The sequence below is a fragment of the Myxocyprinus asiaticus genome, chromosome 10 (genome assembly GCF_019703515.2).
Source record: "Myxocyprinus asiaticus isolate MX2 ecotype Aquarium Trade chromosome 10, UBuf_Myxa_2, whole genome shotgun sequence".
NCBI classification, from domain to species: Eukaryota; Metazoa; Chordata; class Actinopteri; order Cypriniformes; family Catostomidae; genus Myxocyprinus; species Myxocyprinus asiaticus.
This window is the reverse complement of record NC_059353.1, coordinates 35,775,149-35,802,382: the sequence shown is the minus strand read 5'-3', so window position 1 is coordinate 35,802,382 and position 27,234 is coordinate 35,775,149. Positions and strand designations below refer to the sequence as shown.

General features: G+C 37.3%; 1 protein-coding gene across 4 annotated transcripts in view; it reads left to right on the top strand.

Moving 5' to 3' along the window:
- The window catches only part of ncam2 (neural cell adhesion molecule 2), a 377,130-nt gene that overhangs the window by 197,360 nt on the left and 152,536 nt on the right, over positions 1–27,234 (top strand). For all 4 annotated transcript variants that reach the window (XM_051709408.1, XM_051709407.1, XM_051709406.1 and 1 more), the window contains exons 2-3: positions 13,096–13,170; positions 26,608–26,814. In XM_051709408.1, coding sequence (XP_051565368.1) covers positions 13,096–13,170; positions 26,608–26,814 — 282 coding nt within the window. The remainder of the gene's footprint in view (positions 1–13,095; positions 13,171–26,607; positions 26,815–27,234) is intronic.

The window sequence follows — 27,234 nt, the reverse complement described above, 5'->3', positions numbered from 1 at the left end:
ACATTTTTGCAAAATAAAATTATGTGGCTCATTACACGTCTCAGGGCAGTTCCAAAGTGAAATGTCCACTGTATGGCGCTAAAAGCAAGTGAAATGTTCTCCCGAACAGATGAAGTTTTTAAGGTTAATGCTCTATCGAGTTTTAAATCAACAAAACATATCTCACCTACCCTAAACCTTAAACCTAAAACTAACCGATAGTGTCATAAAAGTGACAAATGTGAGATGAAAAACACAACCACGTGATTTCGTGGTGCTTCTATGACACTTTCGGCTCACGTGTCGACTCGCGTGCTCTTCAGGACTCGTACCCCGATCCTTTGTATCGCATATGCAACACTCTATTAGTTGAGCTACCGCACAATTTGATCAAACTTAAACAAGCTTGTAAATGTAGAATGAGTCATGTGCTATAGTAAAAGTGTTTAAATGTCATAAGATTACATTGTGTAAGGAACAGAATGAAAAGTAAGTGTTTATGAACTGATAATCTGCCATTTTACTTGTGAACTGAGTGAAAGGGGATAAAAGTAATTGTTGTTTTAGCGCCTCTAGTGTTCATTCCACAAGGAAATTGCGGTGTTATGTACAACAAGCCACATAAGAATTATTTTGCAAAAATGAAGTTATTGTAAAACGATTCTATGACCAGGTTGCATATGCCACTGGGGGAGAAATATGACAGTCTTCAGAGACAGTAAAAAGGCGACTTAACAAACAAATCGAATTTAACAACATCCTCTCTCACATAATCTCCTATCTTGATTTCATTCTAGTCAGGGAAATTTTTTTTTTTTTTTTTTTTTCTATACTTTGATACAGTTTAATGTAAATACTTTTTTACTTTCACTCAAGTATGTTTTTGGGTAGATACTTGGACTTTTAATTGAGTAAAATGTTCACTCAGTATCCATACTTTCACTTAATATAATTTCTGAGTACTTTTTACACCCCTGTGAGTGTCTGAAAATCTGTACTGAGACATTCCCATTAATATGTTCTCCAAGTTGTCGTCTGATTTGCCTCATCCTGCTGCAAATGTACTAGAAGAGCAAATGCAAAACCCATCTCTCGCCATCTGGACCCTTTTCTTGTAAATGCTGCAATCAGATCCCAACACCACCTGCTGCTTTAGACAAGTAATACAAGGGTTTTGTCTGTTATACACTTGGTCTAAATAGGCTGTGCTGTGTACAGGAACTTCTTGGAATACGACTGATATACAGTACATCAAATATCAAACTGTTTTCTTTTGATTCCACTTTATGCATTTGGCAAGTTGAAAAAACAGCTGTTTAACTTACGACTTCATTAAAGGCTTCATTGTTACAGGAATAACACACTAATCAAGTTTTCCATGCCTAAGGAGGGTTGAAGATCCCATCTTTGTTGATGACCCTTCCTTACCCAGACTGGCTGACTGTTGGTACTGAAATCAAACTGCACCAATCAGCATAGACAAAAACAAACATGCCACATAACTTGAGCCTGCACCACAGGGCTGGTTTATGTTCCATCCAATCAGTGTCCAGGATGATTGGCATATTGCTCATTCCCAGAGGGACCTGCTTCATGAGACCCTGCCCCACAAATCACATGATGACACAGTCACGATCGCACAGCCTGTGTGAGGGCACGCTCAATCAGCGTCATTATCCTCTTCCTGCTCGAAAGAGGGCGGCCATTTTAACTGCACTGATTATGCTAATCTGGTGACAGGGGACCACCGCCGGTTGATGTAGTGGTTTATTAATATTTACTGACAGTGTCCCAGCACGGAGGAGTGTGTGACATTGCAATGGATCTGTTGGAAGTGCCAGCACACTTCCGGTGTGTTTACATCCTTTCCTTTTTGATGTTCTACAAACTGTTCAATTACCGTTATGAAGAACAAAACACTTACGCATTCATTTATTTAACATTTAGCCACAAGGCTGATTGCATGGGGGGTAGAGTTGGATTAAAACCAAAAATTTGGCTTCGGTGTGACACCAGCCTCTGGTATCTCTGTTACAATGCTAAATAAATAATTTACTATCAATCATTTGTGTTAATATCATACTTTCTTTAGTTTAAGGAATTGTTCACCCTGTCATCAGATTCTGTTATAATGTACTCACCCTCATTTTGTTCCAAATCCATTAACTTAATTTCTTCCACTGAACACAAAAGGAGATGCCTCAGTCCCCATTTTCTTTGTATGGAAAAAAGAGCAGTATCAACATTCTTCAAAATTTCTCCTCTTGTTTTCCACTAAAATAAGTAAGTCATATGAGTTTGGAATAACATGAGGGTGAGTACATTTTATTTTTTGTGTAAACTAATCCTTTTAATGTATAACACATTAATTTCCTTTTTTTAATGAAAGAAAACAAAATAATTTTTCAGAGTTGGTTCAGCTTTTCATTTAGATTACACAGGTAGCAGAATATACAGTGATCAGCCACAACATTAAAAACACCTGCCTAATATTGTGTAGGTCCCTCTCGTGCCGCCAAAACAGCGCCAACTCGCATCTCATAATAGCATTCTGAGATGATATTCCTCTCACCACACCAGCCCGTCTGGCACCAACAATCATCCATGCAATTATCTAATCAGACAATCATGTGGCAGCGGTGCAGTGCATAAAATCATGCAGATACGGGTCAGGAGCTTCAGTTAATGTTCACATCAACCATCAGAATGGGGAAAAAATGTGATCTCAATCACCGTGGCATGATTGGCATGATTGTTGGTGGCAGATGTGCTGGTTTGAGTATTTCTGTAACTGCTGATCTCCTGGGATTTTCATACACAACAGTATCTGAAATTGACTCCAGTTTGTGCTAAAAACAAAAAAACATAAAGTGAGCAGAAGTTCTGTGGATGGAAACACCTTGTTTATTGTAACCGCTCTGTACAATTGTGGTGAGAAGAATAGCATCTCAGAATGCTATTATGAGATGCGAGTTGGCGCTGTTTTGGCGGCACGAGAGGGACCTACACAATATTAGGCAGGTGGTTTAAATGTTGTGGCTGATCAGTGTATGTACATTTATATAAAGACAAGGAACGAAGATGTTTATGCCGCTGTTTTCCGATGGTATTCTCAGTATAAATTTTTTATATTTTGTATTTGATGAGCTTCAATGAGCTTTGAATTTAATTTTGATATAAAGAGTGTAACATCTGGATTTGATTTATAAATAAATTACAGAATGAAACTGTTATAATGTCAAATTTTGGAAATATATGGGCCTCAAGCCCAGGGATGCTCGAAACGAAGGTGAAGCGAAAGTGCCATAGAAGCAACTCGAAGTGATGTGGTAGCTTCAATAAATGTGCTTTTCATGTTGAATTCGCTTTTAAAACACTATTGATTAGGTTTAGCCCTTGGTTAATGGTAAGGATGTCTGTTTTGTTCAGCTCTTATTTATCTTATAGGACACTGTTGGTTAGGTTAACGTTGAAATTTTAGATTAGGTTGAATTAGGTAACCCCAACAAAATTATACGTGCCAATGTAACTCAAATAAACTAACTAGTGAAAGTTAATTTTATTATGGTAAATACATGCTGCTTGGAAGTAGCGCAGAGTGTAGTTTAGTAACTATGCTATGGTTAACTCAGCAAAGCGCAGCAATTTTTTAAATGAAGCGAGCAATAAAGTTCATGTGCAGCATCTACCTGGAAACAAAAATTTTATCAATGCTGCATTAACCCCACAAAAATTCTTTATGTATTCCCAACTCAAATGGTTAAGTAAACTTCCATTTTGCAAATTTAGATGGATAGAACACAATGAAATTAAGTTGTTACAATTTTTTTTTTTTTTTAGAATTGTGTTGCTTTAGTTGATTGTTGATAAGTGAATTGAACAAGCAGCAAAAAAATAAATAAATAAAAAAATAAAATAAATATATATATATATATATATATATATATATATATATATATATATATATATATATATATATATATATATATATATATATATTTTTTTTTTTTTTTTTTTTTAAGTGTACTTTGATAAGTACTGGTTCTTTACAGGCCCTGCTGTATGGACAGTGATGCAAGCTGTGCCCTGAATGTAAAGGGGATAAAGGAATACATGAAAGCTTTCATTTTTGAGGAAGGCTGGAACGATAGACCGTCAGTGGAGTGTGAGAAAGATTGAAGAGTGGAGAGAGGAATGTTTATTTGTGTTAGTGCGCTGAGCATTCTTCAGTGTGTGTTTGGGGCTGACAAATAGCACATTCTTCCTGGCACAGACTGATTGACAGTATTGAAGACCATTTGAGACATCAACAGTGTATCTACAGAGCTGACAAATTAATCTGTCCTCAGCTCTGGAATAAGGAGACAGTGCAAAGAATTACTTTGGGTGTCCATTACATCTGTAAAAGTAAAAGGAATAGAGGTTTTCAACCCTAAACGTATGAACTTTAACATGAACAGCACAGTAGTGGACATAGCCTACACTTTTGCAGCATTTAATTGTTTTTGCTCCCAGACATCCACTATAATGTTAGTCAAAGTTTTTTTGCACCAAAAACCAATTTGTTTTTCAAATCAGATCTTTAGGACTGACTGTCCACACTGTCATTTTACAGGTACTGGCTGTTCAGACAGTGTAGTAAATATCCAGTATATCTACATCAGCTGCCAGATTAATGACTTAATCCAAGCTTCAGAATTTAACAGGGTGATTTTGCTAAGCGTAAAGTACTGTAAAGACTTCTATATGTAAATGACTTCTGTTATGTTTGGCCAACAACATCATTGCCAGTTAAATGAGTAACAGTGTTTTCTTACTGTATGGGTTGCAGGTTTGCTGTGAGGTCCAATACAGCTTACACTGCCCCATACCTCAATAACAGCTTCTTAGCAAAGTCTGCATTACATTGTGTCAGGTTCACAAAACAATCTCCACTGAAATGTGCTGCACATACTGTTAAGGTCAGGCTCATATGATCAGGGACCTTAGTAAAGGTCAGAAGGGATCCTTGAGAACGGGCCCTTGAAGTCATTTTCATTTTTTACATTCTTCCTTTTCCTGTTCATGTTTACTCCTTTTTCAGATTAATTTCACACAGGAAATATAAGCAGCTCTCATCACACAAAGTAAAAACTGATGTCATTTAATTAACCCAGCAGGACCCAGAAAGCATGGAGAAAAAAAAAAAAAAAAAAAAAAACACAACATTTTCAACATATTCCTGTATTGCACAAATAATCTCATTTGAATTTAATTTCAATCCAGAACTAGAGTAAACATTGCCACATCATGCTGTTGTCTGGCCTCTTTCTAAAAGTGTTTATAAGGCAAATACATTAAAGCTGAAGTGTGGAATTTCTGCACCACTAGCGTCACCAAATGGAACTGAAAAAAAAAAAAAAAAATTCTTTCAAACAGGTTTTGTGAACACTCCCCCATCCTACTTTGTTCGGACAAACAGTTAGTCCCACCTCAGATAGGTCGAGATGCTAAAATACAGCAATGTTTTGGTAGCGCCACAGAGACACGTCTTTACATAATTTTTGAGAAAATCAACCTACTGATGGATTACTTACAGTGTCAAGAAAAAGATTGTGAACCCTTTGGAATTAGCTGGTTTTCTGCATTAATTGGTCATAAAATGTGTTCATCTTCATCAAAGTCACAAGTATAGACAGTGTGCACAAGCTAACAACACACAGACAGTATAATCGTACATGTCTTTACTGAACACTTAAACATTAAACATTCACAATGCTGTGTAAAATGTAAGTGAATTCTTGTAATTAATAACTGTTCAATCCTCCTTTGGCAGCAATAACCTCAACCAAGCATTTCCGGTAGCTGCAGATAAGCCCATCACAACGTTCAGAAGGAATTTTGGACTATTCTTCCTTACAGAACAGCTTCAGCTTAGCCATATTCTTAAGATGTTCTTGAGGTCATTCCACAGCATCTCTATTGGGTTAAGGTCTGGGCTCTGACTGGGCCACTCCAAAAGGTGGATTTTCTTTTTTTGAAGCCATTCTGTAGTGGATTTACTTCGATGTTTAGGGTCATTGTCCTTAGAGGTGTGAATCTTCACTGGCCTCACGATTCGATTCGATTACAATTCAAAGGGTAACGATTCGATTATAAAATGATTCTCGATGCATCACGATGCATCTTGTTCTTCAATTTCTTTCTTTTTTCAGTTTCTTCTAAATTAATTTTTACGGGATCGTAGTTTCATTCGGGCACAAATGGTCATGTGTTTGATTCAGCTGGTCTGCAAACAGTTGTGTTTGTGCACTTGACTTTAGTGTATGCACTTAACTCACGTCATTGTTTCTACATCTGTCTTTGGCACGCGCCACTTCTCTGCCACGATTTAAACTGAACTCAGAATCGCTTCTGATTCTTTTGAGAATCGATTCAGAATCGTTTGAGTATGAATCGCAATGCATCACTGAAAGGTTTTTTTCCCCCACCCCTAATTGTTCTGCTGCATTACCCAACTTCTACTAAGCTTCAGCTGGCTCACAGCCACCCTGAAATTATCCTATAGGATATCTTTATAAATGTGAATTAATATTTCCCTTGATGACTGCAAGCAGTCCAGGCCCCGAAGCAACAAAGCAGCCCCAAATCATGCTCCCTCCACGTTACTTCGCCGTTGGAATGGTGATTTCATGTTGGTATGCAGTGCCCTTTTTATGCCATACGCAGTGCTGCGTATTCTTCCCAAACAGTTCAACCTTAGTTTCATCAGTTCACAAAACATTTTCCAAGTAGTGATGTGGATTGTCAAGGTGGTCTTTGGCAAACTTAAGGCATGCAGCAATGTTTTTATTGGAAAGCAACAGCTTCCTTTGTGGTGTCCTGCCATGGACAACACAACTGTTTAATGTTTTCCATATAGTAATCATAAACATGATGTTAACCAGTTCCAATGATTCCTTCAAGTCTTTAGCTGTCACTCTATGGTTCTTTTTTACCTCAGTGAGCATTCTGCGGTGTGCCCATTGAGTCATCTTGGCTGGACTGCCACTTCTAGGGTGAGTAGCCACAGTACTTATTCATCTCCATTTTTAGACAGTTTGTCTAACTGTGGACAGATGAATATCTAAGCTCTTCAAGATAACTTTGTAACCCTTTCCAGCATTATACAAAGCAACAATTCTTGATCATAGGTCTTCTGGGATCTCTTTTTTGCAAGGCATGGTCCATGTCAGCAGATGTTTCATGTAAATAGAAAACACAACATTTTTGAGTGCTTTTTATAAGTCAAAAGAACTCTAACCCACACCACCAATCTCGTTTCATTAAATGTATTTCCAGGTTTCCCAAATCCTGACTCTAATTAGCTTTTTTGATGTCACATACTTTTTCCAACCTACACTGTGAATGTTTGAATGATGTATTCAGTATTTACAAGAACAATTCAATAATTTGTGTGTTATTAGTTAAAACAGATTGTGTTTGTTCATTATTGTAACTTAGATGAAGATCACACCAGATTTTAAGACATAAATGCAGGTAATTCCAAAAGGTTCACATACTTTATCTTGCCACTGTATAATGTAGTTGTATTTAACATAAAAAAGTACACACTTTAGCTTTAAATAGCAAACATTAATTTTACTACACCTTGCAAAACTGTCAATATAGTGGGCAAATGGACAAATAGTGGATTTGCAGGTCATGGCTTGTCTGAATAAGCACATTTGGCCACATTTATCTGCATTGTAGATGGATTGGCCTCATTTTACAGCATCAGTTCAGGTCATTCATTCAGAACTTGACTGGCTGCAGTATGAGTGTCAGTCCTGCATACAGGCATAAGACGTGTCCCCCTCTATGTATACAGCAATAGCACTTGCTGCATTGTCTGCCAGAAGAGTTGAGTTCAACTCATTCATGTCTCCCTTATTTAAGCAGGTCACCCGGTGTCAGTTCAATTCAACAATGACGATTCTTTCTCACAGACTAGACAGAGAGACTGATTCAATATCTGCACAATGAAATCTTAACCTATAAACCCCAGCTGGTTCCTCCAAGAGAAGAAGTTTGTGCACAATTCCACTTTGGCTCTATTTATGAGAGTTCCTCAAGAGCTTGACCCATTCCTTCAAAGCTTGAATCCATTTAAGTGACTTTCAGAGCTGGTTTGAGACATAATTAGGTAGCACTTTGGGAATATGCTCATCCCCAGCCTATTTTTGGGTTGGTTTGGTCTGAAGAAGTTTGATTTTAATGGTTCCCGGAAGTTCTTACTACATCTGTTCTATTTTGCATATTCATATCTTGTTGTTTCCATCCAGCAGTTGCTATACCATAACCCAAAATGTGCAATAAATAAATAAAATAAAAATATGTGGATGAAAACCCAGCTACTGACCCCTCCCTGTGTTATTTTGGTCTTAGGATGGACAACACAGTGAATAAACAGCTATCAACTGCAATTTAATCGAACACGAGTAACACTTTTCTTAAAATGGAATACTTGTACAATAAAGTACTGCCATCTAAAGCCTTTATCAGCTAAATAACTAATGCCACTGCATCTTTGTGTACTTTCACAGTCAGTTTGGGATGGACTTTAAAGAATCGACTCAGTTACTCAATTAACACATGAGTTGAAATTATAGCTAACTGATATTGGCATTATATTTATGCAAATTGACAAATTTCACAACCACATCAAGCAAACTTGATCTTTTGTGTCTGTTATTATTTACAATTGCAATTTTCCTGCCCATTAACAATGTGCATTCATAACCTCAGACATCTATTGTCTTTTTGCACTTCAATTTGATTGATTCATTAAAAGGAACCGATTCAAAATAAGTTTTGTTTGTGAATTATTAGTAGCAATGAGGAAACCTTGAGCTCCTCTGTAGACTTTTAATAACTGGAGTGGAGAAATTCAGCCTGGGGGCTTTGCACTGCAGCCTGCTTAATTACCACCAACACACTTCTTTCACACAGCACACTTTGTTCAGAATAGGAACACACCACAGAATTACAGTAAAGCAGAGAGACTGGGCCTCAGGCTTCCATTGACTTCATAGTGTTTTTATTGGTTTGTGTTTTCGCAAATATTATGAGGTGGACCTCTTTGCATCGCAGCTTTTAGTTGGCGGAGGGGTGGCAGCTATTGATGTTTTTTTTTTTTTTTTTGGCACAACCTGCACATTTGTGGCTGGCTGTCTGCATTTGTAATCGAATTGCCTCGGCACCTCATATGTGCAACTCTGTGCTCTTTCTGCTTTAAACTGCCTTTGTTTTGTGACAAACTTGTTGTGAAACAGATCTGTGTAATGGCAGAATGTTTGAATCTTCCCTATTTGTGCTCTGATGTGTCTGTGGTGCTCTTTTTTGTTTTACTGTTCATTATCTCATCTCCTAAATTTCAGAGTGGTGAAAAAACTTGTGCTCTATATTTTTGGTCCAGTGACAGTTGATTCATATCAGTTTAATTAGATTATTTGGTTGACAGACAGTTAGGCTTAATCATAGAGCTTACTCTCATGTTAGTGTGAAGTAATTAATTGCTTTAATTGCATTTAGTCCCAGTCCAAGCTCAGAGGAAAGTTATCAAAGATAACCCACACCATATCAGAGCTAAAACTAGGAGATTTCTGCACTATATAAAACAGGCAGGTGAGAGTATTTAACAATGACCAGTTGCATGTTATTACTACATACTCTCATGAACAAATGTCACTGGAGGGACTTTTTGTCTGTGCTACTGAAATGTCACTCTGATGCCGTATATTCAACTAATCACTCAAATGCCATAGGCTCTTGCATGTCATGTGACTGATCTGGTCATATGATCAATTGCGAAAATGTAATGTTTGGATGTACTTTCACGGAGACGAACATTTTCAGCAGTTAAAAACTTCAGTTTCACTCTGTTCCACATATGGGGCTATTGTATGGTTTCAGAATACTTTAAATGCAGCATGAGTCATTTGTAAGTTATTGTGACTGTAATTGTATCTGCTTTTAATGTTTTTTATATTATTGGTTGGTTATATTCTTGCTATGTTAGTGGTTAAGTTTCAGGATAGGGTTGGGTTAGGGGATCTAAAAATCTCATGCTGACTACCACCCCTGGAGTCACGAGTTCAAATCCAGGGTGTGCTGAGTGACCCCAGCCAGGTCTCCTAAGCAACCAAACTGTCCCGGTTGCTAGGGAGGGTAGAGTCACATGGGGTTAGTGGTTCTCGCTATCAGTGGGGTGTGTGGTAAGTTGTGCGTGGATCGCAGAGAGTAGCATGAGCCTCCACATGCGGAGTCTCCGTGGTGTCATGCACAACGAGCCACATGATAAGATGCACCAACTGACAGTCTCAGAAGCAGAGGCAACTGAGATTGTCCTCCACCACCCGGATTGAGGTAAGTAACTGCGCCACCATGAGGACCTACTAAGTAGTGGGAATTGGGCATTCCAGATTGGGAGAAAAGGGGATCAAAAAAATTCTTGTATAATGTAACTAAACTTATATCAAACACGTGCAATAAATCCAAAGATTTCTGCGCCTGTGACAGAATCGTCCGAAATGAGGTGAGAACGGCATAATGATGATGATGATGATGATGATTTAGTAGCCATATCACCCTACACCCTCTTGCCTGGTTGCCCAATAAAGCTAAGCAGGGTTGAGCCTGGCCAGTACCTGGATGGGAGACCTCCTGGGGAAAACTAAGTTTGCTGCTGGAAGAGGTATTAGAGAGGCCAGCAGGAGGTGCTCACCCTGTGGTCTGCGTGGGTGCTAATGCCCCAGTATAGTGATGGGGACAGTATACTGTAAAAAGGCACTGTCCTTTGGATGAGATATTAAACCGTGGTCCTGACTCTCAATGGTCATTAAAAATCTCAGGGCACTTCTCGTAAAGAGTAGGGGTGTACCCTGTTGTCCTGGCCAAATTCTCTCCATTGGCCCTTATCTATCACGGCCTCAAAATAATCCCCATCCCTGAATTGGCTACGTCACTCTACTCTCCTCTCCTCTCCATCAATATTTGGCTTGTGGTGAGCGTACTGGCGCACTATGGCTGCCGTCGCATCATCCAGGTGGATGCTGCACACTGGTGGTGGTTGAGGAGGTTCTCCCTATACTATGTAAAGCGCTTTGAGTGCCTAGAAAAGCGCTATATAAATGTAAGGAATTATTATTTTATATTTTATATTTTATTATTATTATTATGCAAGCAAAAACTTAGTGTGGTGATGTCTTGGTCATGAGACTGCTCTGGTTATTAAGTTATTTGTGTTAATAGCAGCTATAATTAAAGCTGTTATGCAATCAAACAACTGAACACTAGATAAGTGCAAAACTTAAACTTTAAGTTCAACTACTCCCAAATGGACATGGTTATTATGGGGCGTTTACATTATGTGACATATTCTTATGTTAAAAAAAACAGCTGGACAGATCATACCAGAGTAAAACTGAGTTAACCTCACTAAAAACAAGTTAGTTGATGGATGATTTGTACTAAACACAAATAGATGTAGATGACAATAGGACATTTATCCCTTTACTGTTTTTGGAGTGGAATGTCTTATTTTGGGCTTATTTGTATCGTCTATGTACTGTATGTTAGAACTGTTACAAACTGCACAATATCAATGTTTATATTCATGAATTATGTATATTCTTTGACATGCTTAAATTTCGTGAGGTTGATTTTGCTTTTGGGAAAATAAAACTCATGTAAATCTTTTCCAGGAGTGCAAGTATCTGTATATATAGCACAAGCAGTTTGCTTAATGAGTTCTCTCATCACTAAGCCTTTTTTTTTAACCAGATATACAAACACTGATAACTGGTAGTAAAATTGTAAACACAAACTGTATCATAGAATATTCCATGTTTTCAAGACACTAGGAGACTCCCTGCCTGTTTGTGCAATTTTAACACATTAATAACACAGTCATAAATACATGTGACTGTGTTATTACAATTTTATAACATTAAAACATGTTTACACTATATTAAGTGATGTCATTTTATTAATTAGCTCATGACCAAATATGTATTGTTTGAGCAGTACAGTAAGTGAGATTATAGTATAATTATAATGAGAAGGCATGTTTTTATTTTTATTTTATTTTTGTATTTTTTTCCAAAGTAGTCTTGGGGAGTAATTATATTCTGGTTGCTACGGGCAGTAGCTCACATACCTTCAGACTTGTCTCCATCCAGATGACTAGCTCCAGCCCCACTGTGCTGTAATGAATCATTATGCCAGATGCCAGTGCTTCCCCCAAGAGCTCCATCAGTGTGTGTGTATATGTGTTCTTTTGGAAGTGTGTAATTTATGCCTATCTGTCCAGTTTGCTCTTGACTCTTGCATGCCGATGTACAAAAATCATAAAAGAACTTTTGTCAGTCATTCTCAGATAAACGGAAAGACCTCCAGCTCTCCTCTGTCTCATATATTCATGTTTTGATTCCTGCATGCATTCGATTTCTCATTCATATGCGGTCTGCTGCACTGCCCTCTACCTCAGCAACAAACTCGCAGACCGCTTTTAACGAGGAACCCCAGTAGGCCTCCCACTGTCTTCTCTGTATGATTGGCTCTACAGGAAGAGGAACATGGTGATTTCATCTGTGACTGAGCATTTTTAATGCATCCCTGCAGTTCTAAATATTTCAAGCCTCTATGGTCAAGTGATGCTTTGCATTGAGTAGACAATGTGCGGAGGAATTCACAACGGACTAATTGTTCCCACTGAAAGCATTGTTTATTTGCACATGCTGTCTGCACTGTTTTAGCGCACGATTCACTAAAGAAATGATGCAAGTCAGATTGCATCCAAAATCTGTGCTGAATGCAAAAATGTAATGCGCATTTCCAGAACTTATGGGTCTGTTCTGAGTGCTACAGAAAGTTGTGGAGGATGCAGCAGACTTCCGTGATCCGGCATATTCAGCCGGGACTGTATTGCAACACTCCTCCATGGTGAATCTGCTCTTTAAAGTGGCATAAGTGCACTTGTTTACAATGCACATCTGGATATATGCCTGGTTATAATGCTGTGAAGCATTCTTGTTGTACCTGCAGTCCGTGTAGTGAATTTCTTATTCTGATCTCTCTCCCTGTCTATTTTTCTAGGTGTCCTCCAGGTGTCAATCTCTCTAAAAAAGGTGGAGCTGAGTGTTGGAGAATCCAAGTTCTTCACATGCACAGGTCAGATCTCTTTCTGCACTGCCTGCTCGTGTCATGAGAAATGTGTCTGTGTGACACTGAGGTATATGAGATAGATGCATGAATGCACATTCAATTCACATAGCGCTGACTCTGTTATTCGTTTATTTACGTTGAAAGCTTAAATCATGTCTTCCATTGTAAGCAGTATTGAATACAATGACTAAGCTTTCTTTGGCAGCAGGGAAAGTATGTGACTGTGTGTGTGTGGTAGTTGACATGAAATGATAAACAGTTTCAGCAGTGTCCTGTGGTGTGACATGCTTTAGTATTATTTTAAAATTACACCACAGAAGATTTTTACTTAAAAATGAACAAAATTCCATTACTGAGCGAGTACAAAATATGTGTTCAAAGCCCTGTCCTTGCCTTACCCTGATTCACTACAGTAAGCCTACAATAATGATTTATATTTTGAGCTGTTGGGTTGGATTTCACGGATTTCATCACTTGCCCTTGCATGTTTAAGTCATGTTCATAAGCACTGAAAAGAAGAACCTGTTCTTATGTCCAGTGTGTTGGCTGGGGAAGCTGCAGCAGGACAGCAATCTTCGAATGGATATTTAACCGTTAATTGTTTGACAAAGTTGTTTTTACTTGCTATAATGCTTGGAGATGTTTTCTGGTAGGGTTATTGAAAATTATATTGGTTGTCATGCTTAAATGAATCAAACATTACTCAGGGGATCGTGATGTATTTAATAGGTAAAACTGTGAAATATATTAAGGAAACCAAGAAGGGGGCATCTTCACACATATAGAGTTTTCATATATACGGTGTATGACTCCACGTGATATAGTATGCAAGCTTGTACATTCTATTTCATATTTCGCTTTTTATCATTTCAATCACATTTTAGCTTTTTAAAAAGTAAAATATTTACATTCTGTCAAATGATATGATGTCATGAAATTGCATTTATTGTAGGATATAACGGGGCTAAAGGCTCCATGGGGTAAAATGCTCCTTTGATTTTATTTTCTCCAAAAACACTAAATAGCAAAAACTAACACAGCACTTTCCTAAACCCCTGTTTGTCACTATGCACTGCAGGAAGACTTTCCTGATCACTGAGATATTTGCGTGTGGTGTCTAAAGGTTGATTTTGAGGCAATTTGATATCTTTTTTATATATATTTTTTTAAATGTTGCAAATTTATGTAGCTAATGAAAATGTCTGAAATTAACACATTTATTTTTATAAATGTATAAAAGTATAAGTACAAAATATTTATTATTTTCAGTTTCTTATTATTAATAAGGTCATTAAATCAGAAGATTTTTAATAACTGTCCAAGAAGTGAAAGGATGGTTTTTGGGGTAAAAAGCCCCCCTGTTGCCAATGACAATGGAGATTAATTTGTTTATAGAATACTTGAAATTTTATAAAATGCCAAATGTGTTTGAAATTAACAGGAAATTGTACACCCTTTTCTGAAGTGGTTATTTTGAGTAAGCATTATCTTAATTTGTTACTAAAAAAAAAGCATCCTGCTGTCTCAAAATTATTTGCATTAGTTGACAAATTTTGCATTATAACTATATCTACACAATATCACTATTTATCCCAAGTTTTTTTTTAAACAGAATTGTTATTAAAACACCCTTCCGTTATTATTTATTTTCACACAAATTAGGCTGATACATTTTGTGACCAGAAAAAAAAAAAAACGGATTTTCCTTAAGGTGTGCCTTTAGCCACGCTGTACCCTAATGATACAAGGTGTTGTCACCATTTTAAAATTTCTTACACATTTTTAGCAAAAAATTCACAAGATTGGAAGATAATAACGAAAATAGAATTCCACATATAACAATAATTTATCGCTTTGATTTTTCAATCACACTGTGGTGCAGGAATTCTTGGGATAGGCAGGGGGTTTGGTAAATTGCACATAGGAGCGTGGATTGTCAAAGAAGATATAAAGTTAGATAATAACATTGTCATATAATTATTTAATATGTACTTGTTTTAAATAATAAACTATTGTTAAACGCACAAAACGAATAATGGAGAGTTGGCATATTTTAAAATAATTATATAATTATAGGGTCCATTCGGTAAAAGCACATTTATTTAAAATTACCAGAGGCTACTAATATCAGTCCCGACCTGTGTCTGAGGCACTCGTCAAAGTTTTGGACCCGAACTCACGTGGGTCTCGGGTTGGACCTCGCGTTTTTGCATCCAAGTGGACCCGTGAAGAACTTTAGGGTGGATCTCGTCTTTGAACACAAAATACACAGAACGAGCCAAATGGAAACTTTTACTTGCATAATGTGTATTGACTTACATGTACATATACAGTATTTATTGTACAAGTTTCAAATTCACATCTACAAGCTCTCGAGTCTTGCAACAGTTTTGCCATCTAACAGACGTCCAACAGGCGCGTTACTGGTCTGAATCCAAGCTGTAAAGTGGAGAATGTTGTGAAAACACCCCGTGGAAAAGTTTAAGCAAAATCAGGGTAGACGTCATTAAATGCAATGTAAATGTAACTATGGGATTTCATGGCTCAACTAAAGCGATGGTGACACCAGGTTCACAACAGCTCAGGACCCACTGCAGCCAAATCCAGCTTCTTAAACTCAATTACTGGTAAGTGAAATCTGAACATTTACTAGCCAGTGGCTAATAACAGACAAATTTTAGTCGTATAGTGCAAAATTTGATTGCATATGCAAGTGATTTACTCGCAATGTAGAGGGCTGCTACTTGGAATATTAGTACTTTAAAAAAATACTTTGTCACACTGACAGACCATTTAAAATGAACAATTGAAGGAAAAAAGGTCATTAAAGATGGTGTAAAACCAAAATAAATGGTGTCCTGCAAACATAAATGTGCATTTTATCCTAAAAAAAATTTAGTTCATGGACATGCTACTGTATATGTCAACAAAAATGTGTATTCATGATTATGTTTCCACACACACACACACACACACACACACACAAATGCTTTAAGATCTGTCTATATGTTGGCACATAGTCTACACACTCCAATCCCTTGCTCACAGTTACTTCTCATTTAATACCAGTCAAGTGCTGTCTGTAAACCACAGCTACTTGCATTATTATGCCATTTTCACCTTGCGCACTGCAAGCAAGGTTGTATGTAGGCAGAGCACTGGAGGAAATGGGTATGGATATCCATTTGTGAGGGGAGATTATGCTGGCCAGGCTTTATGGTGAAGCTGGCTGTTGTTGTTTTTTACATGGCTGAGCTGCTGTAGTTAGGTTCCCGAGCTTTGCTGTGTGAGCACCACGCACTACCTGACAGCATGCCTTAAACAGGATGATGCATGCTGACCCCTGCTGGAAGGCCACCAGATTGCGGGTGATTAGCACACCTGGTATCTGTCTGGTGAAGGGGTGCGCACATGCCCAACAGACATTTAGGTCAACTAAATGAAGCAGCACACGGCAAATGGTTTGGCCACCTTCAAAAACAGCTTCAAAAAAAGCTTCAGGAAATGCAAGGGTATGTGATTGGAATCACAAATGCTCAAATCTCTTCTTATCGGTGTGTTATGTCTGTGCCCTAGTGTCACCAAATTGAATTGCAAAAAAATATGTATTGTTATCAAGCAGCTTTCCCGAACACTCCCCCTGTCTATCATGGTTGGACAAACTCACAGCCCCACACCTAAACTCACGCCATTAAAAGGATAGTTCATCCAAAAAATTAAAATTCTCTCATCATTTACTCACCGTCATGCCATCCTCAGACCATTGTAGTTCCAAAACTCACATAAAGGGAACATAAAAGTAATCCATATGACTCCAGTGGTTAAATCCATATCTTCAGAAGCTGGTGTGGGTGAGAAACATAAATCAAAATTTAAGTCCTATTTTTACCCTATTTTTCAGATGTGAAAGTGAAACTAAACAGGCACCACATGTGGCTTTCAGATGTGAAAGTGAAGATTTAGAATAAGTCAAGTCATTTTTATTTGTATAGCGCTTTTCACAACACACATCGTTTCAAAGCAGCTTTACAGAAAATCATGCATTAACAGAAAATGAAACTATAATATCCAAAAAGTCTTCCCCTCAGACTTAACAGCATGAATGTAATGTTAGTTAATTATGTGCAGTGCAAGTCATGTTTTAAAATGAGTAAACTAAGTAAGTGTTAAGGGCCAGTATTTAAACAAAGATTTTGTATGAACTGTAAGATTAATGACTAATGTCTTTGAAGTTTATCCTGGATTAACTGAAGAAGTTCACTTAGATGCATTGTTCTTTGTTAGTTGGCAGATGAAGGCTTTTGTTGGCAATAAATTGATAGTCTATGTATTCCATTTTAAGAGTGTAGTCCATCATTGGACCAAGGTGATGCAGGCAGAGATCAGTGAGGTGCATCATAGTTCAACCGGCAGGTCATTTCGGTGAGGTCTATCCTAAGTCCAAGGTTCAGGCAGTGGCATATGAAGTATCCAATGTCTTATGGTTGGAGTTGCCATCAGTTCTTCCTCTGAAGTCCATCGTAATTAGGGCTGCCCTCTAATAGTTGACAAAACATTAGTCGATGAGAAGAGGCTTGGTCGACCAAGTTTTGATTGATTGGTTGGTCACAGAAAAAAAAACTCCACAGGAAGTGGCGAAGTCACGCAGTCAGTGACGGACAGACATGATCGTTTACACAGCTGGTCCATGTGGTAATTAATTATGTCGGGCAGGAAATCCAAAGTGTGGGATCATTTCTAGAGGGTAAGGATGACCCCAAGAAGGTGACATGCAAACTCTGCAGGCAAATGTTCGCCTATCATTCATTGACCTCAAACATGGCTTATCATTTGAAACATGTAAGTAGCCTAACGTTAGCCACTTAGCATGGCCGCTCGCTCTAACGTTAGATAAGCTAGATAAATATGCACTATTAGGCTTATCCAAGTGTTCATGGGGAGTGGGGAAGCTAAATTAGTACCTTGCTTAGTGCATGTTTAACTTAATGTGCATTGCTCTCTATAAATTAACAAAATGTTCAAACAGTCTCCTTGCTGGATTTTCCGACACATTCAGAATCATTACCGCTTTTGCCGGTGTCGCTGCAGCTCGCTTCGTGTGTGCGCTTGTAAAATTTATATGTTAAAGGCTCATTATTACAGTTTAGTATTTCTCTCTAATGTAGAACAGTGTTAGCAATGTTACTTATAACATTCTTTCTCAGCCCTGGAACCATTTTCTGATGCCCCCCAAAAAAATATATATTTAAGTAGTTAAAATAATATCATAAACGTCGACAACTAGTCGACTAATGGCTTAAATTAATGACTACTAGTCGACTAGGAAAATATTTGGACAGGGGCAGCCCTAATCGTAATAGACTGAAGTGATGTCTGGCTGGCACCATCTGCATTTAGTCGTCATCGCTCAGAGAAACATAGCAGTGGAGTTCGACACCAAGCAGGAATGGAGCTGGATCTGGCTGGCTCTGGTAACCTCGTGATATGAATCCTGAGGTTGAGACAGGGAAATAAATAAAATAATATTAGCGTAGATGCCATTTAATTTTTTGCAGAGTTATAGATCATGATAGATGTTTCTGGTTCTGGCAGACCTAACTAAAGCAGCCTAATTGTGAGTTGATGGAGAAATTAGGTGTATGCCTGGCTAAATAGATGAGTCTTTAGTCTAGACTTAAACTGAGTGAGTGTGTCTGCATCCCGAACAGTGTTAGGGAGACTATTCCATAGTTTAGGAGCCAAATAGGAAAAGGATCTACCTCCTTTTGTGGATTTTGATATTCTAGGAACTATTAACAGGCCAGAATTTTGTGATCGTAATGAACGTAATGGAATATAGTGTGGTAGGTCACTTAAGTACTGTGGAGCTAGACCATTCAAAGCTTTGTACGTAGTTAACAAAATGTAAAAAATCATATGAAATTTAACAGGTAACCAATGTAATGATAATAAAATGGGGCTAATATGATCATATTTCTTGGTTCTAGTCAGCACTCTGGCTACTGCATTTTTAACCAGTTGAAGTTTATTTATTGTACTTGCAGGACATCCTCCCAGTAATGCATTACACTAATCATCATCTGAAGGGTTGAGGAGGAGATGTTGCTATAATTTAAAGTAAAGTTGTTGGTGTTATTTGTAAATTGGTTAGGAATAAAGCCTTGACTGAACCAGATATTCCGTCGCAGCACAATAGTAATGACTTCATGAATTTTATAACTGATCAAATAGAAATAATCAGAAATAAATTCTGGAATTATGCAATCAAATGTCACAGCACCTCAGAAAACAGTGTCTCATAATTTTCCTCACGAGCAACTTCAATCCTTCGTTGTCATAGGTCATGAAGAGCTAACAAAACGTATCAAAAAATCAAAAGCCAAAACATGTATGTTAGATCTAATACCAATTAATCTCTTAAAATATGTATTCCTTGTAATTTCAGAACCTCTTCTTAATATTATTAACTCCCCGCTATCCTTAGGACATGTTCCAAAAAACTTCAAAATGGCAGTTATCAAACCGCTTATTAAGAAGCCACAGCTTGATCCTGGCGAATTGGCTAAATATAGACTGATTCCAAATCTCCCATTTATGTGGAAAATTCTAGAAAAGGTAGTGTCCACCCAACTATGTTAATTTCTATAGAGAAATTGTATTTATGAACAATTTCAGTCAGGATTTAGGCCCCATCACAGTACAGAGACTGCACTTATCAAATGACTTGCTCTTATAATCTGATCGCGGCTGCATTTCTCTTCTAGTGCTTTTAGATCTTAGTGCTGCCTTCGACACCATAGATCACAAAATTCTCATGAATAGGCTGGAGAATTATGTTGGCATAAGTGGACTTGCATTAGCATGGTTCAGGTCCTATTTATCAGATTGCTACCACTTTGTATGTGTAAATGAAGAATTGTCAAATCAAACAAAAGTTAAGTATGGAGGACACAGGGATCAGTTTTAGGGCCTCTGCTTTTCTCTTTTGTGTTGGGGGGATGTTGTTTGAAACATGACTTTGCATTGACATCACTTTTTGCTTGCACCATCATGGTCATGCAGATGTGTCAAGTATAAACCAGGCTTTACCCCTTCAGTGACTTCTCAGTGGTGTAGTATCTGCTGAGCAGGCTGAGATGAGGCTGCTGTGTCCTGTCCTTGAACCCTCTACATCAGCCTCTGCTCCTTCACTGATAACCCCCTGTCTGCTCTCAGCATCTCTCCCCTGGTGGAGCTGCATCGTGAGGCATGTTGCATTGTCAGGACTGGCCGTCTGCCTGGAGTCACAGTCTCACGCTCCCCTGTAGTGCAGCCGAATGCCCCTGTTGTGCAACTGATTGATGCCTTGAATAGAGAAGTGCTGCACCATGCTGATGCTTTTTATGACCTTCCAACAGAACAGGATTTACAGTGCCAAGCACCTTGGTACCATGTGTTGGTTCGGGCAGCCTCTCTCTGCAGGGCAAAGCACATGATGAGTTTTGTTTATCGTTATGCGTGTGCTTGAGAAACAGAGAGAGAGCATGAGAATGAATGTTTCTACCAGAAACATGAAGAGATATGTTTTAAAGTTGTAGTGCGTAATTTCTGTACCACCAGCGGGACCAAACAGAATTGAAATCTTGTTTGCTTGAGCAACCCCACTGGGCCGGAAAAAACAACATGGCTTAACCAGTGGCATGAGTTTTTGGGCAGGACAACTGTTTAACCAAACAATGGTAGATGATAGGGATGGTCATTTTGGTCATTTTGTCTACTCGAGTACTCAGACTAATTACTCGAGTACTTGTCGAATTACATTTTCATAACTGTATATATAATAACGTGTCTGACAAACATCTATGGCTGCTGCATTGTGCCTTGGTGTTCTAGTGTATCGTCTTTTCATTATTATAGGGTGTTATCAAATAATATGTTACAAAATGTACAAAAGATTCAAAATATAATGCATCATATTTTATCATTATGTGAAGATTCGCTGTCCAACTCTGAATGTGCTCAACTCACGTCTGTCTGTTCTTCCTTCAGGTTACCGTAGTAAACTTTGTAAGCATGCACCAGTTGTGCATTGTGTTCCATTTAGCTGCGCTCTGTCTAGCTCTGTCTAGCTGTTTGAAACACTCGCCTGATGTATATGCGTTGCTTCAGCACGTTGAGTCCACTGCCACACGTGCCTGGTGTGTGTGTGTGTGTGTGTCCAAATGTTCGCTCTTGTGAGGAAAGCCGCGATTCTCTGTATTGTTGTTGCTGTGATTCATGAAGCGTTCCATTCAGCTCGGAGAGTCTGAATTTCCACCTTTCAACTGGGGAAAGTGCAACGGAATGACACTTTTATTGGACATCTAACTTGGAAACTCGTGCAGAAATCTTCAACTCCCATTTCGTCGAGATGCAGGTGCGTGTTACTTCATGCAGGGCAGGGAGGTTTATAGTCAGTGACAAGCATTTACTTTTATTAAATAATATCCATTAATGAGTCAAAATTACATGAAATGATAATAAAACATGTTTAGCAAACGTTTTGCAGAAACAGGCATTCGAAACACGGTTAATTACACTCTCTTTTGATTATCATAACGTTAGCATTGCAGTGTTGTATTAGTTTGGTTGCTATGAGACGTTTCTGACAATCAATGTACCCCTCAAAACCACAACGTAATTTAAAAAAAAAAATTAAAAATAAGCTCCCTCTTTGTTTGTGTGTTTAGTTGTCAGGTAATTGTCACTGGATTTCGAATTAAGTGAAAAGTCACATCATGCGTGATCACTATCGATAATCGTTTTCATGATCGATCATTGCTGCCATGTCCGAGTACCCAAGTACCTGAGTACTCGTGCCCATCACTAGTAGATGAGGGGAGTGTTCAAAAAAATTCCATAAGGGTTGTTCACAGATAAGGTTGTCCGAGATGATAAAAATAAGAAATCTTTTAAAAATCTAGTTTAAAACACATGTATCAAGTTTGTTCAAATGTAATATTTGTGTCCAAAGTTTTAATGATTTTTTTGAAAAACAGTATTTTCAACAAAACATTGATTTAATGACTTAAAAATGTAAAGTGGTATAACCATCAAGTAAGGTATCAAAATAATTTCCTTGCACCTTGAATACACGTGAATGTGCACAACTTAATTCTAAGTTTCTAAAAAACTTTTCAAACATTATTTTCAAGGTAAAAATATATTGTTTACAATTATCATACATTTTTAGTCACAAATAGTTTTTCATTATTTTCTTATGGTTACTCCATTTGACCTAAAAATTTGCCTTTTCATAAAAATGCCTAAATATCTAGTATTGTTTTTAAGCTTCACGCAGTTATTAGCATCTTGTTTTATGGGATTTGTGTCAAATGACAGCAAAATGGCTAACTGCATGTTGATTACATTATTATTATTATTATTATTGTAGCAAATTAGCTTAAAAAGGGAATTATTTATAATTAATTATAACTGGTTATAATCAATAATAAATATTTAGATTAGATCTTAGAATTAACTGTAGCAGAATCGATATTACAATTATCTGATCTGTCCGTCCACCGAGCAGACAATATAATTATTTATCAATTCTAGGAAGATTACTTTCCTGGCCAAGGAACAATAGCCTTCCTACTTATACAGTGCTAGCAGTAGTTTAGCATGTGTTTAGAATTGTGAGCGGAACACAGAGACAATCAATTGTGAATATAAGGGATTTAATAAATGAAACTATAACTAACATACAAAACAAACTAAGCAAAACATACATATATAGAATGAAGGAAAGTAAGGAAAGGAGAGAGAAGAGCAAAGAATGGCAGTATTTCACATCAATTAACCACAACCTAAATAAGAATCATCAGAGGCACAATTCACCTTAAAAGGGGTTCAAACTTAAACGCGCATCTAATCAGTTGTAAATGGTTACTTGCATTGGTTTGTTGCTGAATAAGAGTCTTGATGCGGTAGACGAGGTTCTCGACGATTTCTTTAGGAGTGAGTTGAAGAAGTCCACAGCAAATCCACAAAGTTACTTGAAGGTAAACACTGCCAGAAGGTTAAACTCAAGAGGAGAGTTTTGGAGTGTGTTGGTCTCAAGAAGAAGAGTTTTGAGCGATGATTAGTCTGCGTTCTGGAGTTTTAATAGTTCATTGCCGCACCCATTTTGTGGGTGGAGTGGCCAATCAGAGGCATGCATTTTGAGCGGGAGAGACATCCTTTGTCTCCGTTTATGGCCCATTCGCATTTTATTGCTGATCTGGACCGCTAGTGCAGCTTTTAATTCAAAACATAGTAAGAATTGTTCAATGCATTTCACGATCACATGGTGTACATTATTGTGTGAGAAATAAAGAGAAGATCATTTTGATACCAAGAAGGTAACCTCCAGACGATATTAAAGCAGAGATACACTCATACACTTGAATATAGGCATTTAACGTCTAACTAATACAAGTAAAGGGTTTTAACTAAGTTAATATAATAGGGGAATATACATACAACACATGCACATAGCAGATACATTTATAACTGCTTACTATGGCCTAAACAGAGAAAATGTCTTTAGGTGTGTGTGTGACGTGTATTGGAATTGGTGGAGACAGACAACTGCTCTGGTGCCTGGCACGGGGGTCACCCCCCTTTCTGTGGAATGTGTTTGAAGCTTGATGGAGACACTCCAGAGGCGACCTGTTTTAGCATCCTTTTGATAGTGATAAAGACCATCTGCAATTTAGCACCCATATAAATGTAAACGCGGAGGCCAGGTCAGTAATTTATATGCAAATGTCAAAAGGCTAAAAGGGTTTTTTTTAAACAAAGTGTAATTAGCCATCACTGATCTTACACAGACGTTACATTATTATTATTATTATTATTATTATTATTATTATTATAAGGTTTCAAAGGCTTTATGGACAGCAACCATTTTAGTTTAGATATGTCCTTTGTTTGTTAAACACACATCTGTAACCACACAATCTATATTAAAGGAATATTCCTGGGTTAAGTGGCATAATATTGATTACTACAAAAATGTATTTCGACTTGTCCCTCCTTTTCTTTAAAGAAAGGAAAAATCGGAGTTCCAGTGAGGCAACTACAATGGAAGTGAATGGGGGCCAATCCGTAAATGTTAAAATACTCACTGTTTCAAAAGTGTAGCCACAAGACATAAACAGTATGTGTGTTAACATGATTTAAGTGTGATAAAATCACTTACTAACCATTTCTGTGTAAAGTTATAGCCAATTTTGCAACTTCTTGTCAACAAACCCTAAAATGACTGTAAAAATCACCGTGGTCTCATAGTGAAAGCATGACTCTATATACATTTTTGCTAAACTTGTTATATGTGTCTCCAGGTACAATTCCCTGCAGTTTCCAGGTGAAATGAACTCTAGAGGCACTGCAATAACTTTGTGTTTTATCACTTTCACTCAAATCATGACTTCGTGGCTGATTATGGCTTTATAAACACTTATTTTTCTCTCTATTACTCAGACTCTATGTTATGATATCGAAACACTTTTACTCTAATGCATCTTTTGAAAAATTATACATTTCAATGCTTGTATTACAGACCCACCTACATATATACACTTTTTCTGATACAATTAGCTTGTGCGGTAGCACACCTCATAGAGCATTGGACTTTGGATTCAGAGGACTGTGGTTCAAAACCAGACAAGAACTCAAGCTGACACGTGACACGACAGAGACATAGAAGCGACACGATTTGACATGGTTGCTTCAGAAAATGTGCTTATCATTTCACTTCTGCATTTTAAAACACTGTCGGTTAAGATTAGATGTTGGTCAAGCAGGGTTGGGAGGGTTACTTTTGAAATGTATTCCATTACAGATTACAGAATACATGCTGTAAAATGTAATTTGTAACGTATTCCGTTAGATTACTCAAGGTCAGTAATGTATTCTAAATACTTTGGATTACTTCTTCAGCACTGGTAGATTTTTTTCACTTGTTTTGACTATAAAAACTCTGCCAGTACAGTAAGACAAAATACACATGTTAAAAATACATTCTCTGAAAAAAAACGAAATATCTTATGCAGTGTTGTTTCTAAAACAAGATCAATCAATTTTTTTTTATATTTTTACAGGAAAACAATACAAAAATTATTATCAAGAATAAGATTTTTGCCCTAATATCAAAAGTCTTACTAGAAAAGAAGAAATTATGATCCAACGTGAATTTTCTTGATAAAAAAAATATGATCATGCCTGGTAACGTGTATGTAAAATGGCTAGAAATAGCATTTTATCTTAGAGTAAAGCTGACAATTTACACAAGGGTTATTTCTATTTCTTCTGCTCCAAACTTACTTCAAACTTACTTCTCTGTCTGCTCGTATGAATGTAACACATCATAAGAAAGTGTTTCACTGCTGTTCAAATGCACTTTGGATTGCATCATTTATATGTATAAATGTTTTCCATCTGAAAGGACTAAATATGAAAAGAAACAAATGACAATAAAATGCAAAGTAATCTCTTCAGTTATCAAAATACTTTTTGAATGTAACTGTATTCTAAATACCAGTGATTTAAATTGTAACTGTAGTGGAATACAGTTACTTATATTTTGTATTTTAAATACGTAATCCCGTTACATGTATTTCATTACTCCCCAACCCTGTGGTCAAGGGTAATGATGTCTGTTTTGTTAAACTCTCATTTCTCATTTCGGACACTTGGTTAAGTTTAAGGTAAAATTCACCTTAAAAACCTTGTCTGATTACAACCTCATTTTGCTCGGTTTTGGCACCCCCTGCTGGACATTTCACTTGAAAAATGCAGCCAAATGTTTTATGAAGCATGTAATTTCAGTTTTGCAAAAAGGTTGCAATGCTCATGTAAATTTCATGAGACCAGGGTGGTAAAAATGACACTTTAAACAACTTTAAAGCTACATGAGTTTTAACAGAACAATAATTATTTTTAAAATGTTAAGCTTCACATGTCTGACTTTTATCCCTCCAAAAAATTGGCCCCAAGCACTTCCATTTTAAGTGCCTCACTGTAACCTCACTTTTGTCTTTTTTTAAACTTGGCAGAACAATTGGTTATTCTGATTGCTATTAATATTGAATTAGACAGTTTATTGAACATTGGTGTCTTTTACCATATTGCTGTTGTCATGCCTAAGAAGGCCCGTTATCCATAGTAAAATCACTGTACGGCAAGACTTGAGTGACTTATTGCTTTATTTGAAAATCAGTGATTATTTTGCTTTTCTGTTTGGTGCCTCTAGAGGCACAGAAATTACACACTTCACAAATTACACAAATTATCAATTCAAGTAGCAAAATGCTTATCAATGTGTTTGTTTACCTTTGGATCTGAGCCAGCATAAATAAGTGCTATATTCTCAGATTGCCCTCTAAACTGTATTCTGTATGCAGAACTACATAATGACCATAACTATATGTGTGCTTGTAGTGATTGGGGAGCCTGTGAGTCTGGACTGGTATAACCCACTGGGGGAGCGGATGGTCCCATCTCAGCGGGTGGCCCTGCACAATGAAGGTGTTCGCTCCAGACTCACCCTCTATAATGCCAAAATAGAAGATGCTGGCATCTACCGTTGCCAGGCCAGCGACACACAGGGAGAAACACAGGAGGCCACTGTCGTGCTGGAGATCTACCGTGAGTATCACACACAAATACATGTACAACTTCTTTTAAAAATGCATATGAAATTAAAACAGTTCAGAAATTAACAGGGGCTTGGGATAAAAATGCCCCACAACTTTAAAATGTGGTGTCAAAAATATCCCTTGATGAATTCTCTGTTTTTAGTTACATGTTACTTAGTACATGTTTTATATTTTGTGTATAATTTATTGGCCTATCTAGTTCCACATTTTAAGATATCCCATAAAATAGTTTATTGTCTCTGCAGTTACTACAAAAATCTGTAGGAGTGCCATATTAGTTCAGCAATTGCTGTCTCTGAGGCAATTATTGTCTGTGTAGTTAACATTGGTATATTTGGTTTTAAAAAATCAGCTCAGGAAACACAGAATGCAAAGAATGCACTCCTACAACTCCAAAATATAACATAGC